Source organism: Labrus bergylta, chromosome 21 (assembly GCF_963930695.1).
Source record: "Labrus bergylta chromosome 21, fLabBer1.1, whole genome shotgun sequence".
In the NCBI taxonomy this organism is placed as follows: Eukaryota; Metazoa; Chordata; class Actinopteri; order Labriformes; family Labridae; genus Labrus; species Labrus bergylta.
Genome location: NC_089215.1, coordinates 7757577 through 7778985, shown reverse-complemented (window position 1 = coordinate 7778985; position 21409 = coordinate 7757577). Strand labels below are relative to the sequence as shown.

The 21409-nt window shown below is 41.3% G+C and overlaps 2 protein-coding genes across 2 annotated transcripts; one reads left to right on the top strand and one right to left on the bottom strand.

Moving 5' to 3' along the window:
- Nucleotides 1-438: 438 nt before the first annotated feature.
- hpdl (4-hydroxyphenylpyruvate dioxygenase-like) lies at nucleotides 439-3592 on the bottom strand. The gene is made up of 5 exons (XM_020644734.3): nucleotides 2898-3592; nucleotides 2633-2799; nucleotides 2400-2551; nucleotides 1402-1529; nucleotides 439-1066 (listed from the first exon to the last, which is right to left on the bottom strand). Exons 1-5 carry the CDS (start codon nucleotides 3590-3592, stop codon nucleotides 898-900), a joined length of 1311 nt encoding a protein of 436 aa, XP_020500390.2. The 3' UTR covers nucleotides 439-897.
- A 471-nt stretch (nucleotides 3593-4063) lies between these two features.
- zranb1a (zinc finger, RAN-binding domain containing 1a) lies at nucleotides 4064-20413 on the top strand. Its single transcript, XM_065949939.1, has 10 exons — nucleotides 4064-4700; nucleotides 5168-6021; nucleotides 11480-11667; nucleotides 12375-12528; nucleotides 13383-13454; nucleotides 13788-13986; nucleotides 14579-14699; nucleotides 17292-17421; nucleotides 18440-18669; nucleotides 19405-20413. The coding sequence occupies exons 2-10, from the start codon at nucleotides 5190-5192 to the stop codon at nucleotides 19618-19620; spliced, it is 2142 nt and encodes a 713-aa protein (XP_065806011.1). The 5' UTR covers nucleotides 4064-4700; nucleotides 5168-5189; the 3' UTR covers nucleotides 19621-20413.
- The last annotated feature ends 996 nt before the right edge of the window (nucleotides 20414-21409 follow it).

Below are 21409 nucleotides of genomic sequence, written 5' to 3'. Positions count from 1 at the left end.
AACAACCACCTCTTAGTGGTATATTGTAACATAGTATATGTATTGTATTTTAATTACCGATCCAGTGATGTGTAACAATGGTGTTTAACGCTGTAACCCAACATTATTTACTTTCAGGCATCTCATTACGGGTTTTCTATGCCAGAGGAAGTCTCATTTGATACGTGTATGAAACGCTGTCACATGAATCTGCAGGATCAAAAAGGACAATGTGAATAAAGAACAAGTGTGAATAGAATAAAATGGGCATAAGTAAGGTGTAAGTGCCTTCCATTTTTAAATGTCTTTACATTTCATCTGAAGTCAGTTATATTTGGTGAAGTTACCCTCAGGTGAACTGTGAGATTTTAAAGGGCTCTTTTTCTGAGATGAAGCCCACCCACGTTTGCAGAAACACAGAGCACATTTGAGGACAGTAATTGGTCTTTCACGGCCGACTGTGAGGAACAGATTTATTGAGGAACAGTTGCTCAGGAGTCAGTCAGTCGCTTTCCTTTGACACAGTTAAAACACAAAGACTTCTTTTTACTGTTAACAGAGTATTTTTGTTTCAATATTTCAAGTACAGTTTGTTACTTGTTTTATTTTGTCCCATTTCTTTTCTCAGTGCAGTTAAATGTTTTATATTTGTCCCCAAAGTGAGATATTATTACAGTTAATGATTTCTGATGAGTTAGCAGTGCAACATGATATTAACATGATATGTTTCACTAAATCCACAACTAATGTTCAAAGCACTTGTTGTAAACTTTTCTTGTACATAAGTTACATCATTCTAACACTTTACACATTTCTCTCTCATAAGTGCTCTCACATTGTTATATAAAAATAACATGACATAAATTTGCCCCTGTTAAAGGTAGTTGGAGTGACTAATGGTAAACAGGGAGGGGAGGATTATGCTCCGTGAGAATCCACCCTTTGGTTCTCCATGTGCGCCTGCACCGACCTCCACAGCGCCCTGATGTTTCCCTCGCCAAAACCCGTCGCTCCTCTTCGCTCTATCAGCTCCAGGAAGAAGGTGTCCTCTTCAAAGATTGGTTTGGTGAACACCTGGAGAAGGTACCTGTAAACAGACAATAACCACCATGTAAGGAAATTGGTACTTTAAGACTCAACAACACTTTATTAATAATAATAATAATAATAATAATAATAATTTTAGTTATATAGCACTTTTCAAGCCAGAGGCACAACGTCCTTCCTAATAAATAAGAAAATAAAAAGTGGTTGTTGCATGTACTATAGAAATAAACCATCCAGAGCAGTAGAATGGACAAAACCCTTTAAGAAAAGAAGTCTGTGTAGAAAGGCAGACATAGAAACCCTCTTTGAGGAGTTACACTGCCCGGAAAGCTGCTAGCCTCAAATGCAAAATCACATCTTTTGATTGCTCCTCACCTTTTATTTTCACTGGGTGTTGACTGTGACGAGGGGTCCTGGTGCAGGTCTGTGTCTAGGAGAATGCCATGCTGTGCCAGCATCTGGGGGTCATGCCCTGCCTCCTCTATCTCTTGCTGTTTTCCCACCTGTCACAATACACAGGATAGGTAAAAAAAAAAAGTGAATATCAATGTATAGCGTCAACTCAATATGTGCATGTTAGGATTACTCATTTGCAAATATAATATCATGTTATTTATGAACACCTGTTAAAAACAAGTCTGCACTGACAAATTAATACAGGACTCGGGACACTTGTGGTACTTAAAGTCTCCAAAAGTAGTATGAGAGGTAGAGCCTTCAATTATTAGGTCCTGCTTTTTTTGGGGGAATTATTTACCAGTGAGGGTATGGGAGGCGTACACCCCTCTACTTCTAAGAGTGGGCTTAAAACATTTTATAATATTATAATTCTTATAGTTGGTATCATTATTAGTCGTTAATGCTAATACTAGACCTGTTGACTACAGCTGCACCAGGGACTATTATCTCAGTTGTATTACCATTACTATGCTGTTATTGCTAATATTACATATACTATTATAATTGGTTGTAGCCAAAGGTCAGCATTATCTGCTGTTGTCGCACTGTTTGTTTGTCTCTATCCACCTCACTCTCTTTCTATCCCAAACTCTCAGCCCATCCAGTCGTGGCCCGATGGCTGTTCACCAATCAGTTTGGTTCTGCTCAAAGTTTCGGCCTGTTAAAAGGAAGTTTTTTCCCGTCACTGTTAAAAAATATTTGTTTGCAAGTTAACTTTTTGATGGACACGTTGCTCTCCTACGCACCTGTCTTTTGAAACGGTTGTGTGTAGGTGTTTTCTGTCTTGTCACTGTTGCCAGATGTTGCCTAAAGCTTGCTTATGGTGAGCTTGTGTTAGGTCTCTGTAAAAGTCTGTTGCAATGTGTTGCAATTATTGAGTCAGTGTTGTACACTTTTATAAGAGTCAGTCAAACCTCAGTGTAGTAGGTGAGAGGAGGGGAGAAGAACTGGACCCCAGCCTCAGCCATCACATGCGCTGTAGAAACAATGTTGTTTGTGTACAGCCCAATGTGCTGGATTCCTGGGGCTCTGTGCTTCTCCAAGAAGGTGTCGACCTGATTCCTGCCTGAAAAGAGAGCGCAAACACTCAGTGATTCAGCACCTGTTATATTTGCAGAGATGAAAGAGTTGGAACAGTTGACATTACCTTGTTCAGGCAGAGATTCTGCAATGACAAACTTGCAGTCGGGTTCATTTTTGTTTACAGAGGGGAGAGCGATGCCTGCTTTGCTGCATTTCCAGTACTCCATAGCAGTGAGACGTAGACCGATACCCTCCTGATTTACGACAAAGCCTTCATCCACATCTTCATTACTACTCGGAAAGACAAAAACGTTAAGATTGTTTCCGACAATCAAGCAGGAAATTTGAAAATACAACTGCAAATCTTTAAAATGTCTATACTCTCTTACCTCTCAATGAAAAACCTCTGAAACCCAAAGAGCTTCTCATACCACCTCATGACCTGGTGGGTTGTTTTCCTCGGGCAGGCATAAGTTATGTGATCGAAATGTGTGATGGGGCAAGATATATCCTCTTCATTCAGGCTGCCGTCTTTTTCAATGACATCAAACCCAGGCAGGAAGCTCCCCTCATACTTTGTCCTGTCAATAAGTGTGTGGCATACATTTCCCACAATAGATTTCACCACTGAGTAGGTGACATGCCCACTCTCGTCCTGCACTGTTGTGGGAGGAACCAGGAAATTGCAGCCCATTTGGCGAAGAGTTTTGAATGACCTTTCCACATCCTCCACCTCAAAACACACGTTACTTACAGTATCCACTGAGTAATGTGGGCTCACGTCGTAAAGACATTTCGTGGAGGCATCCTGGTTGTATTTCCCAGCGTTATCCCGGTGTGGACCAGCTGAATATCCTTCAGTGATGCCTTCGAGTTCTTCATTCAACCTTACATCACCCCGAGTTGGTCTCTCATTAACAACGAAAACCGCTGCACCTTTTCTGAAAGCAAGCTGCCTGGACCTGTCGGTTAGTCTGGTTGCAAATAAGTTAAATTTGAATTTAGAGACAAGGTCACTTGTTATTTTCTCAACGTTTGAAACGTGGAGCGAAATGTGGTGTAGCCGGCTCAAGTAAGCTGCCATGTTTGGATGTGACGTTTTGACAGGGGGCGTGTCCAACCCAAAACTGTCTTTTGTAAGGATTTTAATTTTACACAACATATTTGTGAATGTCTACTCTGTGTTCAATGATAGTTACAGTCTAAGGCTCGAATAGCAAGATTAAATCATTAATGATGTTTATATTTTTTTATTATTATTAATTTTAAAACAATATTTAACTGATAAATACTTTGTATCATTAGACCCGCATGCATATAGCCTACTTTATAAACTACAGTAAGCCTGTTTGTTTTTTTGTTTTTTTATCTTCACTTACATAAGGGGAAAGAAGGAAATTACTTTTGAGAAAATAAATAAAAGGCATAACGATTAATACAAATTGTTATGGAAAAGTGGTGGTTATTTTTATTTTTTATTTTTTTTATTTTATGTGACCTCTACAACACCGACATTATGCTTCATCGTTATTTATAAACGAGACAACAACAAACTTCTTTCCACAACCAACGAGAGTGACGAGGCGTTCAAGAGTTTCTAAAAACCTCGAACATTTCTTTTTTTTTAAACAGAATATTCTAAAAGCCATTAACTATAGAATAAACATAGCGGGGCAGAAAATAAGGAGTTCACGAGTGGTAACGTAATTACTATTTCTGCTCATTGGTATTCAAAATAAAAAATTATATTGAACATCGAATACATTTAAATGGGTTATTGTAATATTTCCGATTGTTATTGAAAGCAACACAGCACTTCCCCTTTTGTCCAATGGCATTGAGCGCTGAGCCAGATGATTGGTGACGAAGGCACCCGAGCGTTTATTTTGGCCCTGCTGCTCATTTGTCTCAGTGTCGCGCCGCCATTAAACAACACGGAGGCTGTGTAAACCATGGAGCGTCGCGGATTTCTACCGTGATTCAAGGAGGACACCATTTCGTCAAGGTGTGGTTTTACTCGGACGACGTAAATGTGTATAATGAGGTGAAGATGTGAGAGACAAAGGGGGTCAAAATATCTCGGATTGGGAAAGGTTTGACAGAGGAGCAGCAGCAGCAGGAGGAGGACTGTACACGAAAGGGTTTGTTGTGGTTTTCAGCAGCACTCGAGAAACGAGCGTAGCAGTGATACGGTAAGAGTTGACATTTTTTTTATCCCCCTCAAATATTCTGCATAAAGACACCTCTTTGTCAATGTATTTCACATTAAATGTTCGTTAGTAGTCCAAACTTTACGGTGGCTGTCTGTGCTAGGCGCTTAGCTTCATGCTAGCAAGCTAAAACTAAACACAGATAATATTACATGGCAATGCAATAACGCCATGTGAGTCAAATCCCTGATTGTTAACCACTCTATATACTGTAACTGATAAATAACAGCTGGGGGTGGTGGTGGGGGATGGGGGGGTATTTTTGCTCCTATAATACATGAATCATAAGCTGCCAGTTTCATTGAAGCTGTCCTGCCAGATGTAGGTTAATTTAATAAGCTGGAAGACCTGGAGGAACTTCATATCTCTTCATTTTTAAATCACCAAAAGCATTGATTTTGATTGAACGTCTTTTAATGCCTCAGTCCTAATTAAAGTTCTCGTTTCAGGTTAACCATCAAGTGATTCACAATGACAGAACAGAAGGTGAAGTGGGTTTGTGACTACTGCACTTATGAGAACTGGCCTTCAACACTTAAGTGCACTTTGTGCCGTGCTCAGAGGTCCAGGGGTCCCATCATCACAGAGGAACCGTACAAAAACACCCCTGCGTTGGATGCCAGCCTAGAGTGGGACCTCCCCAGAACTGAGAGTGGCAGCAGCCTTCTTATCTGCCCTGACTCGAGCGCTAGACCGAGAGTCAGGCCGGCTAGCATGGTTGAGATCGCCAATAAGTGGTCCTGTCACATGTGCACCTATCTGAACTGGCCCCGGGCCATCCGCTGCACACAGTGCCTGTGTCAGCGCCAGAGGACCAGCAGTCCGACTGAGTCTCCCCAGACTTCAGGATCTAATGCAGGCTGCCGTCCTGCTCCCCACTCCCCAGTGGATACCTGTGAGGAATACAATGACAGAAACAGACTTATTACCCATCATCAGCATTGGACATGCACGGCTTGCACTTACCAGAACTGGCCCAAAACCACAAAGTGTGTAGTTTGTGACCACCCCAAGCCCAACAACCAGGAAGCAATAGAGCTGGCTGAGTCTCCTGAGCCGACACCGATGATCAATGAGCAGGACCGGGCTCCATGGAGGAGCAGTTGCAGTGGAGGCCAGGGTCAGAGAAGGTCCCCTCCTATGCCCAAGAGGGAAGATAATGTGAAAATGGACTTCCAGAGGATAGAGCTCGCAGCTGGAGCCATGAGCAGCAAAGAGGAGCAAGAGGTTGACTTCAAGAAGCTAAAGCAGATTAGAAACCGGATGAGGAAAACAGACTGGCTGTTCCTTAATGCGTGTGCTGGTGAGTTTTAATACATTATTAGTAACCATTCCTGAAAAGATTTGTGAAGTGTGAAGCCAACCCACAGGAAAATTAGACAAATGAGTAAAGCTCCTTTTTAGTATGAGGATTTGCACCTTTTTCAGTTTTTTAAGGCATCATTCTGTGCCCCTGCAAAGTCCATGTATAGCATATTGATTTGTGTTTGGAATAACGAGTGTAAAAGTAATAGACAAACTCTGCTTAGGATTGCGTTCCTGCTTGTAGTGTGCCATGTGCATTCCATCATAATGATAAAAAAATAATTTATCAGGCTCTGATGATGTCAGAGGATATGCTTTGACCTCATTTCCCTCTTTGCCTTCCCAGAACAGTCTTACTTGTACAAAGACTCCACGCTCTTGTCCCAGTTTTTCCCCTTGTAACAACACTTTTGTTGTCACAGCAGCTTTTTGTTTCCTCCAGTGGTATGATGCTCAGTGATGACAGAGCGAGGTACTCGAGTCAGAGGCAGTGGTTTGAATGTTTTTGTCCTATTCACTTTACATTTAGTTTAGGTGTGTTTTATTTCAGTGTAGATTATCCTCACCCTGGGAGGCCCAAGGTTGCATAGTATTTTTATCCCCTAGGTATTTTTTTAATGAATGAACAAAATGTTTCATTGTTTTGACTACAAATATTATAGTACATCAGGAATTTAGCAAAACAATAACCTGGCAAGCTCTGTGGGAAGGGTTTAATTTCACAAGGTGGAGCTTTCAGCTGGAAATATCTGCTGCAGTGAGCTGATGGTTATCACCAACAGAGTGTAAATGATGCTGAGCGGCAGCATGATAAAGATGCGCCACAATACAGCTAGTAGGAATTTGATCCAAGTCATCCGTGGACCCCCTCGCTGCCCTTGCTGGTGCCACTGAGAGCTGTCTTTGAGAAACTGAGAGGGTGTGAGTGCTTCCCAGCCGGTGGAGATGAATGGGCCGTCTGGCCAGTGCAGCGAGAGTGGAGTCCGTGGACCAGAGGCTCTCCTGGCTCGCAGTCAACAGAGCCCATAAACAGTGGTGCTTATGTCCTGAGGAGGCAAAAATAGCCTTGACAAGACATGGACACCCGTCAACAATCAAAAAAATTTAAAAAAAAGGCATGAAGGCAGCACATGGTCAGTGTCCTCCTGACCTTTGCACTGACTGCCATCTGCAGCTTGTTGTTGTGGAGTAGAAAAAATCTCTCTTCTGTCACGGACAGACCTTTCTCTACCTGATTCTCAACTTTCACAACCTTTTTTATTCAATCCTAAATACTGTTGTGCCTATTTTTCTCAGTTTAAATGCTTGTGCTACAGTTGGGCACTTTTTAGAGGTTTGTCGGTGGAGGAAGTGTCTGAGTATAAGAGCACATTACGGCCAAGCTTCCTCAGGTCTCACAACTTGATCTCGCCTTTCTCGACTGTTTTCCCATTTTTCTCGTCTAGTGTTTTTCTAGTGCTCGAATTTGATCCCATTTGAGTCTACTTTGCCACAAAAGGAAACAGGCTCTGTTTGTGTAATATTGTTCTTTTGTTTCCCAGAAAGACTTAAACCGACAACTCTTTCAAAGGCTGAGAATGTTTTTCTTGTATGAACATATTATGCTCCAGTTTGATGTGGCTCATGATAATGTTTTGTACACTTTCTATGATTAGAGTGATTATGAAAAAAAAAAACTTAATGGAGGAGCTGTGTGATTTTTGCCTCCAAGCTCTGGCAATGATGTTGATCAGCTGAATTTTTATCTAACATGCTCAGAGGAATGTCAGCCAGCCATGACTACACAATCTTTCTATATTAGTAATATCAGGTGGTAGAAGTTGTGCTGACAAACACAACTCTTACTGGGCAGTAGAGTTTTAAGATAAACAATATCACCACATCAGTGTGAGTCTGTTTCTATTGTTACACTGCAGTGGAGGGAATGAAACAGAAGTCTTCCCTGACATTCAGGATGACTTATTTCTGAATGTTGTCTCCATTTTGGGACATGACTGGCAAACAAGGTTTCATACTTTAAAGTACACGTTATGTACTAAACTTAATACTATGTTCATAAAGCAAAGCTCAAAGACAGCTGCTTAGGTAACGCCAGGGAACATGAGGCCGCTTTTCAACAGGAACGCAATAGCCAGGAATGGTATACAAAATGTGCGATTTTTCGATTTGAGTTTAAAAACGATAGTCTTTTATTTTAATTGTTCCCAGAATCGTCATGAACCAAGCTTTTTTTTTTTTTATGTGTGTTATTTTTATGCCTTTTAATTGGATAGGACAGCTGAAGAGAGACAGGACATTTTGGGGTGAGATAGTAGGGGATGACATGCAGTAAAGGGCCGAAGTGGGGTTTGAACCCACTGTGACATAACCGCTAGGCTATCAGCACTTCAAGAGACCAAGCTTTAAAGAACCCTCCGAAGTTCTTCAGTCTGTTTTTCTAACCAGATGCTGCAAGTGAAAGAGAAAGATTAATGTGTTAATTACACAAATCATCTTTTTCTGTTTCCATGATATTGATCATTATCAAATGATTTTTACGAGTGTCATCCTGAGCTTTCAAATTCTGGTACTGGACACAGACAACCCTAGTACTTATTGGAACTGCAAAGGGGCTGCTGTGGCTCAGTGAAAGAACCTGTTTTCCTCTAACCACAAGATATGCGGTTAAATCCCTTGCTCCTCCTGAATGTCTGTTGAAGCATCTCTATACTGAACCCCACGTTCCTCCTGAAGCCACAGCCCACGTTGTGCACGAATGTGACAGATGAAATCTTTAGGGCTACATCTGTACCTTGCAGTCTCTTGTCATCAGAGTATGAGTCTGTGTGTGTTAAGGGTGTGAATCCTTGTATATGTGACTTGTTGTGTGAGGCCCTTTAGCTGGCTGTAAGACTAGAAAGGTGATATATTGTAGCAGTCTATTAACTTACAGCAACATACTAAGTGAAGTAAAAGAAAGGTAGGGAAAAAATGGAGATAAAGAAAGGGTTAGGGTTGCAACACAGGCCTTTAGCAAGACTCAAACTGTGGACATTCTGTTAATGTTGTATTAATGATAAGGCTGTGCGCACGACCCTGTCATTTCTACTAGTATGCAATGTTATTTTAGAGAGAACTTTCTGGCTGTTGAAGTAGTAACCGCAAACAAGCCGGTGCTGAGTTGACAAAAGAACAAATGTGAAAAATGTCCTCAGCAACAGTTGCTAAAGACCTGCTAAGAAGAATCTCCCTCAATTCAAGATTTTGTATCAGTCATAAAAACGCCTTATCAGCGCGTTAATGTTGAAACTCTACAGATGAAGATGAAGTGTAATAGGTTTAGCTCTTGTTTGTGTTGTGTGATAACTTTGACCTAAACTGAGCAAAATAACTGTCTGATTTTTCATTCACCTGAGAAGTCTCCTGCATGGTAGTAGCTTGATTGCAGCCAAAATAATTCAGCTGCTATTTATGGATCCGTGTTTGCAAAATATCACCCAGCATGTGTAAAATGAGACTGGGTGTTCTTGGCACGTTCCCTGTTCAGGTTCTCTCGAGGTAGTCTTTCTGTTCCTGGCTAAAGAGAACATCCTCATATCAGTTGGCCTATTGAAAGAAAAAAAAAAAAAAATGAACCAGCACTTCCATGTTCGGCGTGCTACCTAGCTGCTGCTCATTTCAGTCAGAACAGATGTTGAGTTTGTGACATCCAAAGGAGGGGGAGGACGTTAAGCTGCACAGACTGTCCTCTGTGTGACACAGCTCTCTGATAGCTGGGCATTAAAAAGCTACACTGCTCTGTCTGTTCGGCTGTGTTGTAGCCTGACAGGCTGACAACTGTTTTCACACTGGGTTAGCTTGTGGCTACGTCTAGAGGTCAACTGTATTGTGGATTGACGTCAGGAACTAGAGAGCTCCAGTCACTTTGAAGTCTTTTTGCATATTTAAATTCTTCTCCTCTGGTGGAATTTGATATGTTAATTCCTCGCAGGGTTTGAATATTAATTGGTGGTGACTAAGAACAGTGTGATGATGTTAGCTCAGTTTGATGGATATTTCTGCAGTTCTTTCATTGGACATGGCAAGCTGTCTGTTACATCTTGCTTTACAAGCAAGGACATGATTTTGGAGCTGCTCCAAGAAGGCAGTCTAATCCATTTATAAAGAATCAGCCTGTTATAAAAGGATTCTCGTGTCTCTCTACATTAATTTCAGATGTGTTTGAACAGGAAACGACATTATTTGGAAAAGCAGAGTCACAAACACTCAGTAACCAGTTTATTATGGACAACTAATGTGACTTCAATATTGTATTAGGATAAAGCAGGCCTGCAGTATAATATACCTGCAGTAGTTTGAAAGATGATGACTTTTTGATTAAACTGTTGATAATTTACAGGCAGCAATATCTTTTTTGAGGTTATTTTTGGGCTTTTCGGTCCTTTTTTTTTATTGTAGAGAGAGGACAGTGGATAGATGACATGCGGGAAGGGAAGCCACAGGGGGGACCACAGCATCCTTACATGGGGCTCTTGCATCACACACTAAGCCACCCCAACAGGCAGCAATTTTAGTTCATTACTTATATAATCAAATGTGACCTTTTATCTGGTCTGGACATTTACTTTTTAGTCATTTAAAAAAACAAGAAAATCTCCAGTATTTGGTGCCTAGGACTTTTCTTTTTGTTGCTGTGGTATCGAAACAAGTGGTATGTATTTGTAGCATTTGCTTCAAATTTAAAGTGTGTTATGAATAAATCAAATTATTTTGTTATCAATAATAATAATAATAATACATTTTATTTAAAGGCGCCTTTCAAAACTCTCAAGGTCACCTTACAGAGCAGAGATAAAAACAACAACAAAGTAACAACACAACGATGAAATTAACATTAAAAAACACAAATGTACAGGATGTAAAGGAGTCCAATATCCTTTGATTGTCAAAGTGAAAATAAATTAGTACAGTGACAACCCTACTTGTAGTTTCACAAAAAAAGTCCCCTTTTGGAAGTCCAACTTTAGTTTTTAAACTGCTAAATCTTACATTTCTGTTGTTTAGCTGTATATCATAATATATATTGGAAATTGAATTGTAACCTTTGCATCCTGATACGTATCATATCAGTCGATTCTTGGACGTGTTTCTTATGTGTACTTTTCTACCACTGAGTGTACATCCGTCCGGGTTAGTGTCCAAGTTTTCAGCTGGCTTGGTGAACTGTTGAATGTGATCTGTTTGTAGCGGCACTCTTGCTTTTTCCTTGAAACTGAGATTAAACAATGTAGCTATGTGTGACTTCATCTAATATCAAAAGCCTTTGTTCAAGAATTCCTGGAAAAGCAACCACACCGATATATTTAGGCAACGCTCAACTGTTTTTTTTTTTTTTTTTTTTTTTAACATTTCAGTTCCAGCATTTGTTTCCTATTTTCTGACCTTCCTTCCTCCTTCTTCCGCCCCCTCTGCTGCAGGAGTGGTGGATGGCGATCTGGCGGCAGTGGAAGCCTACAAATCGTCCGGTGGTGACATCGCCCGGCAGCTGACTGCCGAGGAGGTGCAGCTCCTCAGCCGCTCCTCTGCCTTTGACGTAGGCTTCACTCTGGTGCACCTGGCCATCCGCTTCCAGAGGCAGGACATGCTAGCCATCCTGCTCACAGAGGTAAATGCGTTACATCAGCTTTAAGTGTACATCCACTGAGTGTTTATTTATCCAGTCTACCTACAAGGATCTTTCTGCACATAAAACACCAGGAAGCAGTACTGGAGGAGCCAGTTTTTAATTGGTACTTGTTTGAAGATTATTCATTTCTAAAAAAGAATAGGTTACTACCACACAGTCTTCCAAAATAATCATTTATAAACAAAATAATGTTGTGTATAGAGTTTTCTGTACTTACTTTGTCACCCACATCAGTCGATAATCGTTCCGCGCCAAAGTAGTGGATACATAGCAGATGCCTGTGATGCCTATAATTATAGCAGAAGTGCACTTTGAGGATTAGGTAGAGGATTAGCCTGGCTTCAGTCCTGTCACTGGTTTCTAATGGACTTGATGCCACAGAGCTGATGTGGTCCGCAAGGAGGGCGAGCGACGATTAGGAGAGGCACAGAGGCCTGAGCCGAGGTCTGAAGAGAAAAGAACGTCTCTTAACTGTGAAATGTCTTTGCAACTTAAATGACATTCAGTTGCATGCAAATTATATCAACACAAAATAGTCCAACAAGTGATGACTATTTGATTCACAACATTTCTCATAATGCACGTTTGTAAAAACTTGACATACACTAGTGTAGGCAGAAGGAATTGAGCATACTAATGTTGGTGTATTTACCTCTAATTTTGAATTATCCGTCTGTTTATTTTAGGTGAACCAGCAGGCAGCTAAGTGCATCCCCTCCCTGGTTTGTCCTGAGCTCACGGAGCAGATCCGCAGGGAGATCGCAGCCTCGCTTCATCAGCGCAAAGGAGACTTTGCCTGTTATTTCCTCACTGACCTGGTCACCTTTACTCTGCCTGCAGGTACCCACAGCCTCACAATGATGACATCATTTAAAGTCTTTGTTTTCATTGCACATGTGCAGTACAGCCGCAATAAACACCTGTCTTAAATAAAGGCCTAATTTGAGGGCCTGTTATAAAGATTGACGATGAATACTGCAGAATACATTAACACTAAGTGTGACATAAAATCTTTCCTTTCACCTCTATGAAATTGTGTTTAAATGGTATGAAAGAAGATTTCAGTGTGTGATCTTGAAATGGTAAGGGTTGATGTTTTACTCCTTCTCTCACTTGAGAGTTGGAGGAGTGACTGCGAGCCTTGTTGAGCAGCATTGTTCAGAGACATAACGACTCTGTGTCTCATCCCTGTGGCATCATGTCTTCAGATGACATCCTCTTTTCTCTTCACAACCACCAGCTGTGTTCAGATTTAGAGCTGGCAGTGCCACCGGGATGAAAGATTATGCAGGCTTCACTGATGGATTTCTTTTTTTGACGTTATGCCCTGTATTTCATCGCAGACTGAATTTGGCCCGAGGCCAGCTTCAGGACACTCCCCCTCTGTTTCTCTCTCTCTCTCTCTCTCTCTATCTCTATCTAACAAAGAGCGTGCCATTCACTATTGAGCCAGAGAATAGCCACCAGTGTTCTGGTTTTGTGTATGCACAGTTCAATACACACAGAAACACATCATGCTGCACAGAGCTTGTGTTTACAGTGTGCCATTGACAAAATGTCAGCCAGTGAATGGAATTGCAAAGAAAGTCCCCTCTGTGGGTCATTACGGTTGCATTTCTGTTGCCCTCAGCGCTGTGTGCTATTAGGCTGTAATGAGACTGAAAACATCATGTCTTTTCCCTGTGTCTTTGCAGATATCGAGGATTTGCCCCCTGCTGTCCAAGAGAAGCTGTTTGACGAGGTGTTGGATCGAGATGTGCAGAAAGGTACAAAAGATGAATTATGTAAAGTGAAGGCAGGCGGATGATGTCCAATTACAGGTCTAGATAATTTGACACTAAATGAAAACATTGATCCATACCCTACTCTGTAAGTTAGACCTTTTTCTTAGTTCATATGGCTTCTCTGTGTCAATGTTTCCATCCAAGTTCTAGGTAGATAATGGCAGGCAGCCAAAAATAGACCAATAATATTGACTAGCCGATATTGATATATCATTCAGGTTTTTTTTATTGAACGCTCCTCTCTGTTATCAAATAGCAGTGTGGAAATGCCTTCACCCCGCACTGTGTTTTGACCGTCCCTCTGTCTTTGTAAAGAGTTAGAAGAGGAGTCTCCTGTCATCAACTGGTCTCTGGAGCTGGGCACACGCCTGGACAGTCGCCTGTACGCCTTATGGAACCGCACAGCAGGAGACTGTCTGCTGGACTCCGTTCTACAGGCCACCTGGGGCATCTACGACAAGGACTCGGTGCTCCGCAAGACCCTCCATGACAGCCTGCACGACTGTTCCCATTGGTGAGGCGACAAACTCTTCACAGACTTTAACCCCAGACACACTTTTTAGAATTTGAGAAACTGTTATTGATTGTGCCCCCTTTCACATACTGTCTGCATAAAAGCACACAACATTATTTTTTACTTAAAGAAGGTTCCATTCAGGTATTTCTTATCACCATGGATTATCCGCAGTGAAATTTGTGTAGAATGATGCTTTTCTGGCTCTCCTGTCGGTGTAGTAACTGCTTGAGTGAGAGAAAGTATAAAAAACGTGTCTTTGTGGACTACTGTTTTTGTCTCTCTCTGCTTGCTGTTTGTAGGCTTTAATGATTTGACTTGTGTAGAAGCATTATGTCAGGATATTTACATACTTCCTCTGCTTAATCAAATACAAGAGTATAATTACTTAGTAGAGACATTAGAGGTTTTCTCCTTATGAAATGTAACAAGTCAGATGATGTCAGTGTTTTTAAAGTTTACCGGTGGACAAAATAAGGGTTGTGATGTACTTCAATTAAACTGTGTGGAATAATAATCAGTGTGACAGTCGTACAAAACTGATTAAGATATTGTTTGAAAATAGTCTTTATGTGATTTTTTTTATTTTTAGGTTTTACACACGCTGGAAGGAGTGGGAGTCGTGGTACTCGCAGAGCTTCGGTTTACATTTCTCCCTCAGAGAGGAGCAGTGGCAGGAGGACTGGGCGTTCATCCTGTCTTTGGCCAGTCAGGTAATTATGAGGTTCCTTATGCCTTACTCACTTCCTTCCTCCTGTTCACTATCAATCCAAAGGCAGAAACGAAAACAGCCCAGTATATTGTGGTCAGTGTGTTTAGGGAGGGTTTGAACTTCTGGTAAGTGCATGATGAGGTGGGAGAAGTTGTGAGGAACAGGAAAATACATGAAAGAACTGTTGCATAAATGGAACGGCCTTAAACACGGAAGACTAGATTAATCTCGAGATACAAATGGCATGCTAATTATTTAGTGAGTGTGTGAAGTTGCCCGCTCTCCTTTTGTGGTTATTGGCACAAAAACTAAAAGTTGTTTTCCTTTAAAAAAAAAAAAAGTGTTGTAGAAAAAAAGACGAGCAAAAAATCCAGTTTTAGGCACCTCATGGATTATTATCCTTATTAAACAAGAATTAAGTTTAATTTTCATGAAACACATCATGTGAATTCTTAAGGCAACAAGTTTTGATGCATATTTTTCAACACTTCTACAGCACAATTTCATATATTTCTTTATTTTTCCCTTTAAACCTAAACAGGCTGTTATCTCGTATGCATGTCCTGATCATTTCTACAACATTTCAGACATTTGACCCCTGAAATCCTCCTGAGTATATTGTTCACACATGCTCGTCACAGTGGAAGACTATCCCTGATGAACAGGTGTGGGGGGTTGGGGGGGCAGGAGGGGCGCGGCATCGCAAAACGTGATGTAAAAACAATGATGCTGAAGTGGCGGACGAAGCAACAGAGTCCGACGCTTTAATGAGACTGTTTCCTTTTATATCAATGCTATTTATAGTTAGAAACATTCAAACTATCAACAAGACAGTGGAGAAGAAAGTACTGGGAAATAGAATGAAGCTGTTTCATTATGTGCATGGACACGCATGTACAGTCTCTGGTCATGTGCTGTTAGCAGGATGTTATGGGGTGGCAGTAGCTCAGTCTGTAGGGACTTGGGTTGGGAGTCAGAGGGTCGCTGGTTCAAGCCCCGAAATTGGCCTTGTAGCTGGCAAGGCACCCAACCCCCCCCCCCCCCCCCCCACCAGCCCAAGGGCACCCACCGTGGGCAGCCCCCTCACCCTGAGACCCCTCCATAGGATCAGTGCATGTGTGTGTGTATTTTCGGCCTATGTTTGTGTAGCATGTTAACTAGACAGAGTGTAAAAACGAATTTCCCCTCGTGGGATCAATAAAGTATAAATTATTATTATCATTAACGCCACCACCCCCTCCTGCTTGCTCGCTGTGAATACTCCTGAACATTTCCTGCTCCATTCTCACATCAGCTCACTTGGACTTAAACACTGAAAATTCAGGAGGGTGGCTGGCAGGAAAGGTTCTGCAATTTTTCAGCAGTTTAGTTTTGTGCAAGTGTGAAAACAGCCTCTTTTTTTTTTTTTTTTTTCTGCAAGTCAATCAGTGAACTAGCATGAACAACACATTTCCAAGACAATCCTCTGCAGAGTTTCCATCACTTCACGAGCACACTTAGGTACATACTATACATGCACGTCCTTATTTGTGTCCTCGTTGAGCATGAGAACATGACACATGGGTTCATAACCCCACTCTGGGTCCAGATCTCCATCTAACCTGCTATAAGCTCACAGCAGCTGCCAGGCTTAGGGTTTCACTTTGGATATTGATTTACATTTCTGTCACGTCCTTTCACTGAAACTTGCAGAGACCCTCACCTTATAGTGTCATTCTTAAAACTGTAATTAAATGAACAGCATGGGTGAGGGTCGTGTAAACAATGCTGTATTCAAAGTAAGTTGCCTTGGAACATACTTTAACCCTTACACACAGATGGACAGATGCCAAGCTGTAACAGCATATCCTGCTGTCAACACACTCGCATACAAACACACGCTCATAAATGCAAAATTGTCTCTATGTATGTATCAGCTGCGCTCTTTGGAAGTTGTTTTTTAACCTTCTGTGGATTAAGTTGCAACATACTGAGCAGGAGACACAGTTGGAAGAGACACACGGACTGCGAAAGGGGTATCGTGCCTGAATGACAGGAAGGACATCAGCAATTATTGTAGATCCCCTCTAAGATGGAGTTGTAGATTGACAGACAGCTCGTCTGCTTGGCTGGCACAGATGCTGAAGCTGCACTCCTTCCCAACATGTGACCTCAGGATTACAGGCATTTAGCTCAGAGAGCCACTCCACGGGCAGTATAAACAAACGCAACCAAAGCTAGCATGTGATAACCTTGTCTCAGGCTTTGGCTGTAATAGAGAGATCTAAAGGATACGATCCGCCTTTTGTATATCCCATCCTACAAGAGTGAATGACTTTGAACCCCCTCTAAAATAGAAAATGTCATTGAAGCTGTCCTTCATCTAAAATCTCTTTTTTATTAGAGAAAGAGGGAAAGTATCATGCAGTCGTTCTCAAAGCTGCAGCGATACAGCGTCACAGACACTCTTTTGCAATATGATCACAGCACTTCTCAGCCACGTTCACTATTTTTAGATATTTGAATATAGACTGTACATCTGTGAGGAAGTCAATATGAGTACAACTACTGTATAATGTGTCGTTTATTTGTCTTTCTTTGTGTCCTCCGTCAGCCCGGGGCCAGCCTCGAGCAGACGCACATCTTTGTTCTCGCACACATTCTTCGGAGACCCATCATAGTCTACGGAGTGAAATACTACAAAAGTTTCCGTGGGGAAACGTTAGGATACACACGTTTTCAAGGTGAGGCAGGATTTCGATACAATCGGGTGATAGATTTCTTGACGAGCGGCAATAACTATCAGTATTTACTGACTTACTTATGACAGGATTTTTTGAAAGTTCTCGTGGCATTGAGTCAAGCAAAGAGCTCTGGTTTTATTCTCTGTTTACAAACTTTGATGGGAAAATTTCATATGAAGTACTAGCTGCTGGAAAGTCTCCTGAAATCTGTTGAAATTCTTTCTCAACCGATGAGATTGAAGACACTTGAAGTGGATTAAAAACTCTCAGACTTAAATAATCAAACTAAAGATGATCTGCATGTTTTTTTTTTTTTAACTGGAGCTTACTCTCTGTCATTCTGAACGACCTTACCCTTTCAGTGTCTGATGTAAGTTGTAGCTGTTTAAAAACAGCACATGTAATGACGTCCTTGAGTCTTACTCGTAGCCTCTGAAAAGCTCTGCAGAGGAAAAAAAGCAGGATTTACTATTTAAACTTGCCCACTTGCTTAATTACACAGAATATCTTTGCTTCAGTCAGTCTGCTGTACTGCCAGTAGATTTGTTTAGTAAGATGATTAAGCTTTGATGAGTCAGCACATTCCAATTAAAATCAGTGTGCAGTGTGGCATGTTAATCATAATCAGAGAATAGCTGGAGTAGGTGTGGAGCTGGTGCCACAGTGCCAAGTGTCTCCTGATTGGTAGATTGTGTTTAGAGCAGGAAGTGGGTCTGCTGAAGGAACAAGGGGGCAGGGGAGGACACTGTCATTAAGAAGCAGGGCACCAGGCTGCACCACGCTGCTCCTCTCTGCTCAGTTCTCACAGAGAGGAGGGCCAGTTGGTGTCTCAAATACTTCAATCTTGAGGAGGAGTCAGATTTGAGATGTTGCTTGTCTCTGAATGACATCCGTACACTTTGTAACATGAGCGTTTAGCTGCAGGGCCTGTTTGTCCCAGAAGGTTTGAATGTGTTGGTGTACAGCGGCTTCCAGCTGGTCTGACTTGATTTGTGTGTGTGTGTGTGTGTGTGTTCAGGTGTGTACCTGCCTCTGTTATGGGAGCAGAGTTTCTGCTGGAAGAGCCCCATCGCCCTGGGTTACACGCGGGGCCACTTCTCGGCCCTGGTGGCCATGGAGAACGACGGCTACGACAATCGCGGTGCTGGCGCCAACCTCAATACTGACGATGATGTCACAGTCACTTTCTTGCCTCTGGTCGACAGCGAGAGGAAGCTGCTGCACATCCATTTCCTGTCTGCACAAGAGGTAGGAACTGTGATGTATTTTCTGTATATTTATCTGAATTATTTTTTTTTAAATTTATATTTAGTATTGAGTTTTCTTTTAAGTCCAAATGAACTTATAGAATTTGCAGGTTTGCTCCCATTTTACCCGATGTGAAATAATCAGGGGAAGAACAATTCTGTTAAAGAAAGGGATTCATAAAACAAATTTAAAAAAGTTTTTCCGTGAAGAATTAGTCCAATTAGTCCTGATTTTGTCTGCCTCCAAAAACATTTTAATCAAACACTTGTTGCATTAATTAATGCATACATTTTTGTGGCACATCTTAATTATATGGGCGCTCAAGTTTTTCTTTAAGCACATTGTCCTACGATGTGTCACTCCAGTCAAAGACAAAAACTTAATGACTGCATAGAAATGTTCATGGACATTTATTCCTCAGACAGTTTGTTCCTTTTTACTGATGACTCAGTGTTTTTATGTGTGTAGTTTTAGGCCGTTGTTTGAAAGATTTAAAGAACACAATTTCACTTGACCAAAATGGTGACCCCACCATACGTATTCCTTCATTTCTCATTGTTGTCCAATTTCTATTTTTTCATACGTCAAGGGCACAAAAAAAACTTTGAATATATTAAATTCAAAAGTCTCTATGGTGTACGATTCCGCTGACTGTACTCACCAGTGATTTCACATCGTAAATACATCCCATTATGATGCGTAATAACAAACTGCATGTTTTTATGTGCAACCCAGATGGGGAACGAGGAGCAGCAGGAAAAGCTGCTAAGGGAATGGCTGGACTGCTGCGTGACAGAAGGAGGCATGCTGGCAGCCATGCAGAAAAGCTCCCGCCGCCGTAACCACCCCCTGGTCACCCAGATGGTGGAGAAGTGGTTGGACAGATACCGACAGATCCGCCCCTGTGCCTCTCTTTCTGACGGCGAGGAGGAGGACGACGAAGACGAGTGAGAGAAGGAAAAGAGAGCTCTTATATCTGAGACTGGACACTGAGGGCTCTGGGAGAGAGAGAGAGCCCTATCATCTACATGTTTTTTTTTTTGTTTTTTTTTTCTTTCTCCAAAATGTAAATCTTTTAACTTGTAATAATGCATGTGTTCTGTGAGCTCTGTGATAGCAAAAACAAAAAGAAACCAGCACCAACATCCAGAATCCTGATTACTGCTCCTATGAAAGCACTTCAAGTCTGCTTAGTTTGAGCTCCTGTCCCCAGACTTCTCCTTGTTTGTTATCAGTCATTATGTCCACCTGAGAGAAATGCCATGAATGATAGAAACATATATACACAAGTAAACCCTGAGGCTGCTCTAGATGGGAAATTTCATTTACAGAGTTGCCTGATAGAAATTTAGCTTAAAACTGAGGTGATGCTAACCCTTGTTTGTGTGTTCAGGTTGAAAGAACACTCCCCCCCCCTCTGTGACCCCCCCCCCACCCCCACCCCCCCATCTGATGTTTGGATTTATTTATTGTTTAGGGGAGGTGATACCTTTCTGTCCTGCCCTGTTTTATCTGTGTTCTGTTGGATCCCTTTCGGTCTTGAAGTATTTTATTTTGCACAGATTATTGAGGGGGAAGGGGGGAAAGGACGCCTAAGTTTTACTGACATTTTTACGTGTGGTTTAACGGCTCATGGTCATGATAGAGTGGGTGGTGGTGATGCTGGTGGGGAGAACAAAGAAATGAACACTCTGCCTCTTTCAAAAGAGTGCATTCCTATTAAATTTGTCTCACTTGCATCTTCTTTATTGCCTATTTCAATTTTTTTATTTTGAATTACTAATTTTTATGGTGTAAAGATGAGGGACTCTTTTTTTTTTTTTTTTTTGACTCGACATGAACTAGTTTGCATTTCCAGAACATGAGATGGGAGATGTATTAGTAGACTGTTACACACTAGGACAAGGTCAACATTGCTAACACAGTTGAAGCCCCGGGATGTGTTCAGCCTTGACAAATCAAAGAAAAACATTTATTTAGCTGATGTTTGTCAGCTGATTCTCCTCTTGTGTATCTTTTGTTTTGCAAGCGGCCTGCCTGTTTAAATACAGCCGGATTTCTAAACACGTTGCAGCTGATTGGGTCAAACCTTTGACACGCCCACCAAAAACAAGGAAACATACCCCCAAAGCTTTTTCACTTGATACTCTTATTCGACTTTGGAACCAGAGCAGAATGGAGCAGGTTTTAGACTGCCCTGTTAAGTAAATTGCTTCATAGTGAGAAAGAAAATTAAGAAAAAGTCGACAAATTTTACTTGCACCATAGCTCTGCTCAAAGCTTCTTCATGTTAAATCACCTTTGCTTCCTCTCTAACTACGAAGTAAAGTTCAGTAGAATCATCAGGGTAGAAATGGGTTAATGCAATGAAAAGCCGAGATACAAAAACATTTGACTTGCATATGTAGATGGTCTCCTTATCCTAACGTTTTTAGACTAAATAATAATAACTAAATAAAAAACTAAATAATTTCAAAGTAAAGTAAGCTGCAGAGTTATACATGGACAAACTGAATCACAGTTTAATAACCAACAGATTCAAAGATGATTCTACCCGTGAGTCAACTTGTTGGTGTTGAGTTTATTTTTTAACTTCAATGTGGAACATTTACATGTGCTGCTTTTTATTTTCTGTTTTTAGGACTATAGGGATACCTCAGCGATTGTTTAATCTTGTAGTAAATAAATGATAAGATAAACCTCGTAATCTTAAACATTTAGGGAAAAAACTGTTGATACA

Coding starts and splice junctions, on each gene's coding strand:
- hpdl (XM_020644734.3), bottom strand. CDS start 3,592: ATGGCAGCTTACTTGAGCCGGCTACACCACATTTCGCTCCACGTTTCA. Junction 1,530..2,399: donor CTCTCACCTACTACACTGAG/GTTTGACTGACT, acceptor GTATTGTGACAG/GTGGGAAAACAGCAAGAGAT. Junction 1,067..1,401: donor ACACCCAGTGAAAATAAAAG/GTGAGGAGCAAT, acceptor GTCTGTTTACAG/GTACCTTCTCCAGGTGTTCA.
- zranb1a (XM_065949939.1), top strand. CDS start 5,190: ATGACAGAACAGAAGGTGAAGTGGGTTTGTGACTACTGCACTTATGAG. Junction 14,700..17,291: donor TCCTGTCTTTGGCCAGTCAG/GTAATTATGAGG, acceptor GTCCTCCGTCAG/CCCGGGGCCAGCCTCGAGCA. Junction 18,670..19,404: donor ATTTCCTGTCTGCACAAGAG/GTAGGAACTGTG, acceptor TGTGCAACCCAG/ATGGGGAACGAGGAGCAGCA.